The 13,721-nt window shown below is 60.6% G+C and overlaps 1 protein-coding gene across 5 annotated transcripts in view; it reads right to left on the reverse strand.

The window, feature by feature from the left end:
• Positions 1 to 3,041: 3,041 nt before the first annotated feature.
• The window catches only part of KIF1A (kinesin family member 1A), a 115,375-nt gene continuing 104,695 nt past the window's right edge, over positions 3,042 to 13,721 (reverse strand). For all 5 annotated transcript variants that reach the window (XM_026449061.2, XM_026449056.1, XM_026449060.2 and 2 more), the window contains 9 exons: positions 13,179 to 13,240; positions 12,619 to 12,764; positions 11,666 to 11,866; positions 11,026 to 11,103; positions 10,153 to 10,277; positions 9,036 to 9,188; positions 8,259 to 8,451; positions 7,331 to 7,449; positions 3,042 to 6,692 (listed from right to left, as the gene is read on the reverse strand). In XM_026449061.2, coding sequence (XP_026304846.1) covers positions 6,650 to 6,692; positions 7,331 to 7,449; positions 8,259 to 8,451; positions 9,036 to 9,188; positions 10,153 to 10,277; positions 11,026 to 11,103; positions 11,666 to 11,866; positions 12,619 to 12,764; positions 13,179 to 13,240 — 1,120 coding nt within the window. In that variant the 3' untranslated portion in view covers positions 3,042 to 6,649. The remainder of the gene's footprint in view (positions 6,693 to 7,330; positions 7,450 to 8,258; positions 8,452 to 9,035; positions 9,189 to 10,152; positions 10,278 to 11,025; positions 11,104 to 11,665; positions 11,867 to 12,618; positions 12,765 to 13,178; positions 13,241 to 13,721) is intronic.

The following is a 13,721-nucleotide window of genomic DNA, read 5'->3' on the forward strand; positions in this document are numbered from 1 at the left end:
AAAAAAAAAAAAAAAAAAAAAAAAAAAAAACTATTAATCACATGAAAATAATTTAGCAACACTAATAAATAAAACTGAAAAATGATAAGGTACCACTTACACCTGTCAAATGGGGACGACTAAAGAGACTCAGACACGCAGTGAGAGAATAATGGGCATTATGTTCAGAAGCCGTGTGTGTCCACACACACACATAAGATGCATGTACGAATACATCTATATGCACAGATGAATTTATACAAATTCTCATACAGTAATTCCAGCTAGGACTTTGTCCCTAAAAATAGGATAAGAGCACGGTTTTGTGTGTAAAGACCCATGTTGCTCTGTTGTTTTTACTGTACTGGAAAGTACAGTTTGGAAGAATCTGGAAAGCACCAATTCATTCCACACAAGAAAGGAGGAAGGTGTGGGGTGCAGAGCAGGTGGGAAGCTGGTGGACGCTCTCGGGCCAGGTCCTGGAAGCCCACACTGGGGGAAAGAGGGGTAGTTCATGGGAATTCTTCTTGGGAAATACCATTTGCTGTGCAGTAGGATCCTCTGACACCCCACACACCTATAAAGTCACGAGCTCCTGGCTGAGGGCCTGGTGGGCTCCAGGTGGTGGTTGGTAGGGAGAAGAGAAGGCCTTAGGGACGGGGGTTTAAGTCCCTGCTTCCTGAGTCCTGACCTGTAGGCAGGACAGGCCTGCGGCCCTCTGGCCCTGGGTCCACTTGGGTCTAGCTGGCCAATGGGCGTCACCCCAGTAGGAGAAGGAGTCTGGCTGGATCCTGTGCGGGTATCCCCAAGGCCGGGGCTCAGCTGCCCAGAGACACCACACGTCCAGTGGACACATGAGCCTCGAGACACCCACACTGTGGCTTGGTCTGCTTCCAGGATCCAGGGGGCCAGTCTTAAGGTCTTGGGGAGAGGAGGGCACAGGCTGGATGGGTCAGCGAGGCTCAGCCCAGGGTTCTGGAACCATTTCAGGGTCTGGGTCTCAGTTTCAGGATCTGCCGCACAGGCGGGGAGCTAGGGAGCCTCCCCAGGGCCTGGGATCAGCATTCAGACTCCACCTCACAGGGACGCAGGAGGGGCCCTGGGCCCAGTCAGGCTTTGCGGCAGCAGCAGGAGGCGTCAACATGGGCAGGAGGCTGGGGCAGAAGGGAGCCAGGTGCATTACGGGCCACCTCTCCCTGGGGAATGGGTTCGGGTTATCAGTGGCTGTCTGCACAGGAGTGGACTCTGTCCCCAAAGCTGGGGCTTCCAGGCTTTTCTGCCCTCTACACATCCTTGAGGCCATGAAAGCTTTAGTCGAGACCCCTGAAGGTCTGCCCCCGGTGCAGGAGTGACAGTGGCCATCTGCCGAGCTAAGATGTGAGTCTGTCTGTCCGTGTGAGTCAACTGTGCCACCAGCTCTCGCTGGACGGCAACAGAGACTTGCAGGCATCCAAAGGGTCTGAATGGCTCCCGGGCCTTGGAGAACTACCAGCCGGGGCTGCACTGAGGCACCAACGTGGACAGAAAGCCCATCCCAGCCAGGAGAGGGTGCAGCCAGGGAGGGTGAACCAGGCCCCACAGAGCACAGGATGACCGTGCCCAGCTTAGCACTGCCCTGGACACAAAAGTGGTCCCAGGTCCCAGAGCCTGGTCACACCGCTGGTGGAAGCACCAACCACGGAAGCCCGGTGCCACTCAGCCCACACTCCTGGTTCTACTCCCTGGTCTTCCAGAACCTTCGGACCACACACATCATCCCTGGTGCCCCAAGAACAAGGTCAGGTGGAAGCAGAGGTGGGGACAGATTTCTCCTTAACACTGGAAGGCACAGCCACGTGTTACTTAATGTTAATTTGGTAGTCTCATTCATTGTTTGAAAAAACAGAAACCTTCTACAGCACTTAGTCTGTGTCAGGCCCTGTCCTAAGCTTTTCCAGCGCTAACTCATTTATCCTCCTCAACTGGTGAGGAGGCTGGGTCTGCCCAGTCACTGAATTCTGGTTTGATTCGCTTCCCACTCTTAATTTTTAAAAGAATTGCACAGTAACAGAAATTCATTGTAGAGAAATTAGAAAGTCTAATGAATAAAAAGGTTTTTTATGTTTCATTTAAAAATAATGGTAGACTCACAAGAAGTTATTAAAACACACACACACACACACACACACACACACACACAGCACAGAGAGGAACTGTGTGCCCTTCACCCAGCTGGCAGAAAGTTCTAAGTCTATAATCTCAGGACTGGAAGACTACGACCTGTCAGACAGGAGGAGTCCGCATGGGCCGAACGGTGTCTATGTCAGCCCTGACACAGCCCCTCCCACCTGTAGCCAGAGGGTGTCCCACACCGGGCCCCGGAGCCCCCATGCCAGCCAGCAAGGTCCACCTTCCAAGCCCACTGAGGAGCAGTCTTCTGAGCAGGTGCCACCCTCGCTCGATGTCCTGGAGATGGCTGTCACCTGTGACATAAAGCCACTCGTCTCTGGAGGGCCTAAGGGCTCCTGAGGACTGGGGGGCCCTGCCCAGAGCCCCCGAAGTGCACGGCTGTCACCCCATCCTCCCATCAGCCACCAGTGGGACGCTGGTCCGGACGCTGGTCCCCAAACTGCAGCCATGCCTTAGACAAGACCAAGGCCCTCGTGTGTGATGGCCTGGCCTCCAGAACTCCAGGAGGCTCTGAGGATCTGGGCCCAGGCGCAGACCCCATGGACTAGAGGCTCTGAAAGGTCCAAGCCCCAGAGGCTGCCTGGGATGGGTGCAGTGGCCTGGCATGAGGGTGGTAGGTGCTGTGTCCCTGGGGAAGCACCCGGGGCTGGTTTACAGGGGGCAGCCGGTCATGGAGGGAGGCAGGTGGAAGTTGATCTTCCAAGACCAGCACCCTGTGTACATTCAAGTCTTTGACGCCTTCCCTACCACCTCCCCATGCCCACCTTGAGAGCCAGCCCCTCCAGGCCTCATCACTGGGGGAGGGGCACTGTCTCTGGACCACCTGCAACCATTTCTCGGGGCCCCCCCAACACACCTAACATGCAAATAAAACCACAGCAGAGCCCACGGAAGTGTTGGGTAAGAGCCACGTTTATTTCTTAATTGGACAGAGCCTCAAGTGCACACACAGTACAGGAACCTAGGGCTAACACTCGGGTGTAAGACATCGGGACGAGCGTCGTGACATCGGGACGGCGGCTATGATACGGGGTCTGGGGTGTGCCCACAGCAATCACATATGTACAAGTCAGGGACGCGGCCTCTGAGCCACAGGGGAACCAGGGGACGGACTAACTACAGGAAGCACAGGCCCAGGGAGAAACGCAGGTCACCACAGCTGCTGTCCATCTGGGGGACCGCACGGCCCGGCCCCAGGGGTGACGGAGTGTGCCTTCCGCGGTCCCCACACGGGTGTGGCTGGCATAGGACCAGTGCAGCAGCACAGCAAACACCTGTGACATCAGCCCCACCGGGCCCCAGGTGCAGGGGACTCCAGGGACCAGGGTTGACAAGGAGGCCACCTCATCACAGCCGTCCAGGGTGGGAGAGTTTGTGCCTGTGCAGCTGGTGAATGAAACATTGGCATCTTCCCAGGGATGACTCTCAGTGGGAGGCCTTGGACTTGGCACCCCGGGGCACTGACCGGGTCTCATCAGAGCCCAAGTGCTGGTCGGCCTGGAGCCCAGCATCCCCCTCTATCTGGAGCCGCAGCAGAAGGAGCTCCCCCTTTCTGGAGGATGGCTGCCCCCAAACCAAAACAAGCCCCCAGACTCGGCAGTATAAAGCTTTAGATGAAGCCATCTGAGGGAGACGGCTTTCCAGATCTCACCTTCCCCACTTAGCAGGAACCAGCAGCCACGCTGGGCCTGACTGTCTCCTGATCACTGCACCCCGTGAGCACCTCCACACCAGCCCTCCACCTCACAGATGTGGAAACTGAGTCTTGGGGAGCTCAAGGAAGTCAGCTAACGTGATCCCTAAGTGGTTTCTGGCAGAGAGGACTTCAAAAAGCCAGGTTTCCTGACTCAGGCGGCCTCCTCTCACCATGCCCCTCTGGGTTTCTGGGCCCTGGCTCAGGCACTCCTCACTAGAGCAGGCCTGGAAGGAGGGAGTCGACGGGGGCTGCGGCGTGGCCCTGGGTCCTAGCCAAGGCCAAGACGGCACCTGGCCGAGAGGACACAGCCAGGCAGCCTCCATGGCAGTGGAGGCTTCTGAATTTAGGCAGCTCCCAGGCTCCTCCCCTCAGCCCATCCATGCCGCAAGTGCTCTGCAGGTTGGCTGGCCTCAGACACCTGCGACCTGGGGGCCACCCACTTTGGAGGCCGCAGCCTCAGGCTGGCTGACCTGAGTGGGCCGTGGCAGGGCCTGCACCTCCTCTAGCCTGCCTGGGGCCCGTGGGGCTCTGACTCATCTCAGACCAGCGTGTTCTGCCCCTGCCTCTCCTTCCTGCCTCCGGGCAGCCCTGGATGCCGGAGCAACCCCGGGTGCTTCTGCAAGAAACTGTTCTGCATTCTCTCCTCTCTGCATCTTGGCCCAATGCCCCCAGAGGACACCCATGGGGAGCACAGGCCACCTGGCTGCTGAATTTTATTCTGGGATGTGAATCCTCACTCACCTGGGAGATTTCCAAAGAAAACTGCTGTGTCCTGTGTCCTGCCCTCCCAGGCATGGCTTCCTGAGCCCTGATTCTTCCTCACAGAAGCCCCTCATCAGCCCCTGGGAGAGCCTCCCAGGCAGGGGATGAGGGCGGCGGTGGCTACACCGCACCTGAGCCCAGGTACGAAAAGGCAAGCCCACGGTCCCAGCTCCCAAACAGGCTGTCCCAGGCAGGCAGCCACAGAGACTGCAGCCAGCGTGGGCCCCGGCCCGCCTGCCCTGCACCCCACTCTCTGAGGTGGAACTTCAGGGGCCCGAACAACCTTCGCAGAGGAAAATCTCACACCAGAACCTTGCCATGTGGTGTAGAAGGCCCATGCTCCCCCACTCCCGATCCGCTGTCTCTCCCCAGCATGGGATCGGGGTCTCTGAGGCTCATGTCATCATCACGTGGGGCAGCCTGGGAGGGCAGGAGCCTCGGAGCCAGTGGGGTGCAGCGTCTCCCCCACTCCAGGAAGCAGGATCTGGTGAAAGTGCTGGGCGGTGCCAGAACACCTGGCCCTAGGTCTGGAGCGCCCGACCCGACGTAACTGCTCCCGTGGGCCATGGCGGGAGAGGGGCTCTGTTGCTTGGCTACTGTCTTTCCTTGAGCTAAAAAGAGCCCACATCGACCTCTGGGTGTGGGTGGGGAGGGCCCTAAAACCTCCCTAGGCCTCTGGACATGACTCCTATGACCAGACTCTCAACTTGGGACTGGCCCATGCTGTCCTGGGTGCCCCTGGGACACTGGTGTCTGCAGAGGGGGTGAAATGGGACAAGAACAAAGGGACACTCCAGATGCAGAAGGGAGAGCTCCTTAAAGACAGTAACCACTGAGCCAGCCGCCCTCTGTTACCCACCGACCGGGACACCCCACCCCATGGATTTTCTCAGTGGGACTCACAGAAACTCTGCCCTGGCAACAAAGAGAGGAAAGTCTTTGTAAGAAACCTGCTAGTGGCAAAATTTCTTCCCAGAAGCTACCTTGAGCTCACTCCATTTCTTACCGCAGCTGAAGAGGCTGCACCATAGCCCCAACACCTAGACCGTCACCCTGAATTCCGACCTTCCCTGACATCCTGGTCTCAACCCAGCACCCTTCCCTGATGGTCCGCGGACAGCACACAGCCCCATAGTTTGCACACTGGCGGGTGATCCCGACCCTGCTCCCTCCCGGTCCCCGCCCAGGACAGATCACAGCCTGGGTGTTGTCTGCCTCATCTCAGAGCTAGAGCCGAGTGTCACCCCAAACCCTTTCCTGGGGGAAGCTGCCGGAACTCTTCTCAGAGTCACATCTCAGGTGGCTGCCCAGAAGAGATGTGTGTTCTACCTCCCACCAGAGGAACTCACACCACCCTCCATGCCGCTCACACTTCAGGCCCCAGAAGACCCCCCACCCTCCCTCACATACACCCAGGACCCATGTGGCTATGGAGAAGCCTGGGGCCCAGGTGATGCACCCGTGTGCCAGCCCCAAGGTGCCCCACTGGTCCAGGCAGCTCCTCACTGTGGCCTTCCAAGGTGTCCCTGCCCTGCCCTGCCTGTCCCTAGCAGGTTTGGGAGACACACATGGGAACAAACGGGGTGGAGGTGTTTGGGGGTTCCATCTGAATATTACAGGGCTATGTGGAGGCATTAGAAATAAATACTTATAAATAGAACAAGTCTTATAGTTAATTTCCGAGTTGGCCGTTTCAATGTCACTAACTAACGTATATTAATTATAAGTCTGTCTATGCTTAAAAAAATATTAGAACGGCAGCAAGAACCCCATGACCTGTGCCCTTGGACCCCCCCCAGCCCCTCCCAGCTTGTTCCACCAGAGCACATTATGCAAGAAGAACCGACACGTGCAGCCTCTGCTGGGAGCACAGCTGGTCGTGTGGCACAGGTCCCCGGGCCTGGCATGGGTGTCCCCTGGGGGGTCGACCCATGGGGTCGTGGGCTGTCTGGCAGGAGAGGGGCCGGGTAGCAGGTGACAGGACAGACGAGGACAAGGGTGGGGATGGGCTGGGCTTGTCGGCTGTCATGGGAGGGCTCGGGTTCAGACCCGCATCTGGGCAGACCTCCTTCTGGAGAGCTTGGACCTGCAGGAGAGTTGGGAGAGGCGGCGTGGTCAGGCCAGGAACACCTGCAGGCCATATCCACACCCTCCGCAGGCAGGCAGCCGTGAGGGGCAGCCACAGACCCCATGTCTCCACTGGTTCCCTTACCACCTGGAGAAGGGACTGAATCTCTGCTTCCAGCGTGTAGGACTCAGCCCACCCGTCCCCTCCTGCACCCTGCTTTTCACATCCCTGCTGTGGGAGGGACCGGCTCCTTCTGCAGCCTGCCCCAGGGCACACGGTTCCCCAATGCCAAGGCCACTGGGTGAGGATGTAATTTTGAAAGTATGGCCTGGGATTTATCACTCCACAAAAAGCCACGACTCAGGGAGTGTTAACAGCCCTAAGGGTGTCCCCAGCCCACACAAGCGAGGGCAGGCCGCACCGCCTTCCCCTGGCCGCACTGCTTCCCCAGGCGGCCTTGCAGGCAGGACCCCCGGCAGAGCAACCACATCCTGCAGCTGGCCCTACTGAATGGTCCCTGCCAGGAGGGGATTGAGGGCAGGACCCCCGGGAGAGCAGTCTCATCCTGCAGCCAGGCCCTACCAAATGGTCCTGACCAGGAGCTGGTTGAGGGCAGGACCCCCGTGGTAGCGACCTCACCCTGCAGGCGGCCCTACCGTATGGTTCCAGCCAGGAGGGGGTTGAAGGCGTACAGCCAGTCGTGCATGTCCTTGTCACTGGCGGCCTGCAGCAGGATGCCACGGTGTTCCGTGCACACCGCGAACGTGTTGGGTGTCTGCAGAAGGAGGATGCTGGTGAGGAGGTGCCAGGCCGTGTGGTCAGCACACCACCCTCCTGCTCCCCAGGGCCCAGGCAGGCAGGGAAGGGGCACCGCCAGGAAAGTCCCAGGGAGGGGACACAGAGGGAAAGGCTGACCCAGCCAGGGCTGTGACTGCCTTCTGGACGCGTCTGCAGCCGGTGGTCCCAGGACACCCTCACCACTGCTCTGCATCCCCACGGGACATGCCTGCCCCACATGGCCCCTGCTCCCTGGGACCCTGGCTGGGTTGCTGGTCCAGATGTGGGTCCACACCACCCACCTCCACCACAGGGAATCCAAAAACCATCTCGTAGACACTGGGGCCACCTCCACATGGCCAGAAACTTCTCCTCCAGCCAGCCTGAAGGAGTCTGGGCTCCTGAACTTGTCCAGGACCATTTCAGCTGGAGGGGCCAGGCAGAGTGGGGGTAGGAGGGCTTCTTTGAGCCCTGTAGAGGCTCTCCCATTTCTGCAGAGCTGGTGCCACCACCTTGGGTGACTCCAGAGGAGGGAGCATGGCTGCGGCCATCACACAGGAGAATACTAATGCTTGCCCTGACTGGAGCCCATCCCCACTAGCTGTCACCAGGAGCATGCGCCCTATGGGCAGGCAGAGGCCTGAGGCTGAGTCCCTGAGCCCGGCCTCTGTGGAACAGGATGGAGGGCCAGAGTCTGGGGTGAGCAGAAGGGCCTCCTGCTCCAACGCAGGGCTGCAGAGGGCGGCGGCTTAGCTCCTGCCCTGCTGGGGTTCCCGGTGCCCGAGCCTAAGCTGGGTCCAGCCGCACCTTGAGCATAGCCTGCTGGTCTTCGCTGTACTCCACCTGGGCGGTGGCCAGGTTGAGCACGAACCGCTCCACGGTGTCCTTGTCGCTGTTGTACATGTAGGCGTAGGGGCGCCGCACCACCACGAAGCGCCTGGCCCAGCCCGACGTGTGCGGCTCCAGGAAGTGCAGGTACCCCTTCTTGGAGACGATCGGGCTGAGGGCAGAGAGCTGCTTGCTGGGGCCCTCAGTGGGCGTGGCGGCTGACTTGGGCACTCACCATCCACCACCCAGAGCTGGGACGCAGCAGTGCCACCCACCTCCCCAGCCAGAAAGTGGGTCGAGGCATCGAAGGGCACCTGGCAGAACCCCGACCCAGCAGGCCGGAGACCAGACCACCCACCCAGGTCTGGGCCTCAGTTTCCCCCCATAAAATGGAAAACCTTAAAGAAAAAAGCTAAAGTTGCTACAAGGCTGCCACACGTGCCCCGTGACGATGAGTTCCCCACCTGGGCCTTGGCTCTGACCCCACCCACTCCCCTGTGCTCTGTGCTGGTTCCCAGCCCAGGCATGTGGGTCCCAGGGGCCTGCCTGACCTCCCAGCATGGAGCTGCCCCTGCATGTGGGTTAGCGGCAGCCTGCCTGAACCTCCAGTATGGGGGTCGGGCAACCTGCCTGTCTCCCCAAGTATGAGGGTCCCATACTTGGGACCTGCACCCCGAGTATGGGGATCAGGGTGGCCTGCCTGTCCCCTGTCAGCACAGAGCTGATGGCGGTGCTTTCCAGGGAGGCCCCACATACCTGACTCGGATCTCCTGGATGTCAGGGACCAGCAGGCGCTGGGGCTCCTTGTCTGTCTCTGTTGCCCGGGCAGGGGAAGGGAGCTTCTTGGAGTCGGCCTCTGGCAGCAGCTCAGGCTCTGGGCTGGCTGGCCGGGAGCAGGGCTGTGGGGTCCTGGGAAGCAGAAGGAAGTGCTGCACACTGCAGGCCTCCCTGGGCCTAGGGCCATCTCCCCCCAGGCTTCACCCTCCTCAGAGCCGCAGTAGGGCACCTTCGTGGGGTCTCCCCAGCTGTGCCCACAGTGGGAGCTCCTGGGGCCTGTCCACCAGGACAGCCAAGCTTGTGCCCGATTCCAGGAAGTGCTGGGCTTGGTGGGGAGGGTCCCCCAGGAACCTCAGGGCCCCAGCCAGGGAGGGCCCCACTCCATGCCTTTCTCCCAGTGGCTCTCCTGCCCCCACCTCCACCCTGTGAAAGCAAGCCCAGCATCTCTTTATCTCCACAATTAGACTGAAGGTGACACGAGGTTCTAAGGAGCCGCTGGAGCAGAGGGCACAGCTGGCCTCCCGTATGGGCCCCCTCCATGGGCCAGGCCCCACATGACTTGACCTGGTGGTCAAGGAGGCCTGCAGAAGACAAGGCCAGCTGACGCCACTGTCTTTCTTTTTTAAGTGAAAATTTGGAACCCTTAAGGCATTTTAAAACAAGAGTGAAAACCATCTGCCTGCCTACGAATCGGACATAAGGGGTTCATATGGGGTCTCTTCCAAATGCGGACCTGCAGGGGCCAGGTGTTCCCTCCGCAACACTGACCCTAACAGCGCTCATGCCCTCTTTCATAACCTTTTCTTTTTCCATTATTTTATAAGCACTGTCTCAGGAAAAGGGAGCTTTAGCTTGTTTTCCAGGCATTTCTGGTCTTCTTCAGGGAAGAGAACACACACACTAGGATGGAGCTGGCAGGTGCCCTCTGAGAGGGCTGCAGACTCCACTTCTCCAGCCCTTCCCTCAGCCTGCGGCCATCCTGAGACACTTGGCCATTGGGGCCCCCCGTTCTGTGCTCTCTGTGCCCGAGTCATGGCCATTGCCATGGGTCGGCCGTGGTGCCAGAAGCCTCTCCGGGAGCCTAGAGCTCACTCACCTCAGGTCAGTGGCACCGTACCGCCCTTCAACCAGAGAGGGGCAAGTGGAGGAGGGGGTGAGAGTGGCTGCCCCTAGAGGGGACATCGATGGGTCCCGGAGCAGGGTGACAGACATCTCAGAGAGCTGCGGAGGAGAGAAGGTATTTTTCAGGGCACACAGGGAAGTGGGGTCTCCGGCCTCCGCAGGCGCTGCTCCCTGTGCCTGTGTTTATCCCGCACCTGCTGCTCAGGGCACCCCACCCCTCCTACCAGCAGCCTTGGCTCAAAGTTGGCCAGCTCAAGACCCCTGGCCCCCTTCAGCCCCTGCGGCCCCTGGCCAGCCCCTCCCAGCACTTCAGGCTCTGACCTGACCCAGTCAGCCACCCCGCCAATGCCTCGAGGAGTGGGCTGGGTAAGCTCTGCCCTGCTGCCTCCTGCCCGTGCCAGCATGAGGTGGCGCTGGGTGATGCCATGGGGGCAAGGAAGGCCGTGGGCCGGGGCTGGATGCAGCACAGTGGCAATTTCCCAGGTTATGGGGCGGGGTCGGTCGCAGGAGGAGGAGGGACAGCCAAGTGGGGGCTTGGCCAGAGGCCACAGTGTGACGGCCAGATGGGGTGGGGGCCAGGAAAACAGCAAAAGCCTGCAAGCACATGGGTGCGTCCCAGGTCACAGGACCCACCCGGCCCCTCACTCATGTCCCCACCTCCCATGGACTCCAGGCTGACCCAGGGAAACCAGCCACTTAGCTATGAGGTGTCTCTCTGCACTGAGATGTGTTCCTAGGAAACTCTTAACTGCCTTTTCCCACTCAGAATGGGAGTCTTCCTCAGGGACCACTGCCTACGGGGGCCCGAGCCCCGCAGGGCAGCCTGGTGTAGCCCCTCCACACCCACCTTGCTCTCGCTGGCACTGACGCAGACGTGGCTGTGTGTGTACTCTCTGTTGAACGTGTGCGTGAGCAGGCGCAAGCACTGTGGACAGAGCACACACGTGGTCAGGGGCCAGGCCTCCAGGGACGCTGCTCAGCCAGCCTTGCAGGCTCTTCTACCCACCCTTCCCCAGACTCAGGTGGGTTCCGACACCACAGCACAGTGGGTCAAGGTGGACAGCACTTCCACCGCGCCCGTCACTGGGTGAGCCCAGGAAGCCTCCCAGGGTCAGGTTCAGGCTCAGGGCCTGGTGTGAGGGCCAGAGGCAGTGCTGCCTCCAGCATGGGAGGCCTCCCCAGAGGCCCGTTGAGCCGCCAAAAGAGCCACTTGTGGGTGGAAGTGGTCAGCTCCCCATCAGCACAGGTATTCAAGAGAGAGCGAATCATCGCTTGGGAAGGGAGGCTGCCAAAGGCACCCAACTTTCAGTGTAGGTGGGGTGGAGTCAGCAGGCAAGGGGACCCTAGGGACCCTTCGAGCTCCTAGCTCCTTGTGGTGCTAACCAGAGCAGCCATGGGCAAGGCTGGGTTGCTGGAGTTGCCCAGGAATGACTCAGGGCCCTTGAGGGCCTGGGGCTACGGCTGTGCTGCCCACTAGCTGGACCCACCTTGACAGCCAGCTCCCGCTGTCTCTCGTTGGGAGCCTCCAGAGGTGATGGGCGGCCCTCAGTCGAGAGCGGGGAGGAGGCGCTGGAGGAGCCGTGGGACTCAGAGTCCTCGCTGAAGGCCGGGGACAGTACCTCTGGGATAGGCCGCTGGGTGGTCTCCAGCTTCTCCCGCAGGAGCAGGTAGTGCCTGGTCTTCTCCACCTTCCGACAGGACACAAGGCCTTACCTGCTGCACTTCAGGGGTGACCTCTGGAGCTGGGCTCAGCCTCAGCAGCAGCATGACCCTCTGGGCAGACCCCTGGAGAGCCCCCCCTTCCCCTGGGCTAAGACTGGAGACTGTTGGCCCTCAGCTGTGAAATGACGGAACAGATCCTGGTGCTCCAGGGTTGGCAGCACTCAGCCCCCACCCCAGCCCTGCCGCCTTCATGGCCAGCAAGCAAGCTGCTCCCTCTCAGACACATGCATCTCACGCGCCAGGTTGTGGGGCAGGGCTGTGCTGCCCTGCAGTGCTGGAGGCCTCGGGAGAGGGCTGAGGGGTGGGCACAGCCCTGGCCTCACGTATCTCACACGTCTCGCATCACATGTCACACACACTCGGCCCGAGGCAGCGCCTAGATGCTGCATGTTGGTTTTCCTGATCAAAGCCACAGAGGGCAGCCCGGCCCTGTGACTTTCCTTCCGGGTCCCTTTCTGGCCTCTGTCTATATGCCTGAGAGTCTCCCTCGGCTAACTCCAGAGCGTGCCTCTGTGCTACACTGGCCGTGTCTCTGTCATGCGCCACGCAGCTCCGCGGGGCACGCTGGAGCATCACATGCTCCTCCTGCAGGTGGCTGTGATTCCCGACGGGCTTGCTGCCCCCCAGTGGGCACCAGGCACTGGGCCCTCTCCTCGTGGCTGCAGACAAAGCCACATGGGCACGACCATGCAGGCCTCATCCTCTGAGGCTGCCTCACCTCCTGCAGGAGGCTCAGCTTCTCCAGCTCCCACTGGTGGTCCAGAATGAGACTGTCGCTCCGGGGCCTCCAGCCTGCCAGGTTCTCCTCTCCCCGGACATAGGCCACAGACGTGTCCAGGACTCGCCGGCGCCGGCGCTGCATCCCTGCACAGAGGATGCGGACACCCCATCCCGACCTGACGGGCGGCTGCTCCTCCCACCCACCCTAGAGGTCTGCCCGCCTTTGCAACTGCCTCCCCTCTGGGGTGAAGATGAGTTTCCCCTGGTCCTTGGTCCACCCTGGGGCCCAAAGAGCCATGCAGGCCCCCTCCAGAGGAAGCTGTCCAGCCCGGAGTCCCATGGCCATCTTGGCTGTGCCTTGGGAACCCGAGGAAGCCAGCAGGCCTGACTCTCCTCCCTCACTCTCTTCCCATCGTGGAACAATCCAGAAGCCACAAGGTGAGAGCCTGTGTTCTGTGAGGGATCCCCTGCAAGTGGCAGCTTAGCTGTGGTCACCCCGAGTGGGCAGAGGTCGAACAGGCCAGGAACACACCCAGTGAGAGCAGGGCAGATACCTACCTGGGCTGCCCGCGTCAGCCACGTGGCACAGGCTGAGCTCGTACACGCCGGTCACACGGTTACTGCGGGGAGTAGAAGGAGTGACATGCGGTCACCAGGCCCCGCAGTGGGGACACACAGCCAGCCTGGCTGCTGACGTTCCCCACTATCAACCACACATTCAGCCTGGCTGGGGTGGTGGGCGTCGAGGTCCCTGAGCTACAGCCCCTGCTCAGAGTCCTCATCCCAGACCCCCTCCGGCCCCCAGAGAAAAGATGTATTGACTGGTCTTGCTCAGGCGCCCATGGGGCTGTGACCTGCCCCCACAGCAGCCTCCGCTTTGTCCCAGCCCAGGGGAGACGCAGGCAGCACGAGCACAGCACCTGGCATCTCCAGTCCCTCCAAGGCATCGAGAGCCCCGCAGGCCCCACACCCCACAGAGCAGCCCCAAACCCCACAGAGCAGCCCCCAACCCCACAGAGCAGCCCCCAACCCCACAGAGCAGCCCCGTACCCCACAGAGCAGCCCCACACCCCGCAGAGCAGCCCCACACCCCGCAGAGCA

The sequence above is a fragment of the Piliocolobus tephrosceles genome, chromosome 11 (assembly GCF_002776525.5).
Source record: "Piliocolobus tephrosceles isolate RC106 chromosome 11, ASM277652v3, whole genome shotgun sequence".
In the NCBI taxonomy this organism is placed as follows: domain Eukaryota; kingdom Metazoa; phylum Chordata; class Mammalia; order Primates; family Cercopithecidae; genus Piliocolobus; species Piliocolobus tephrosceles.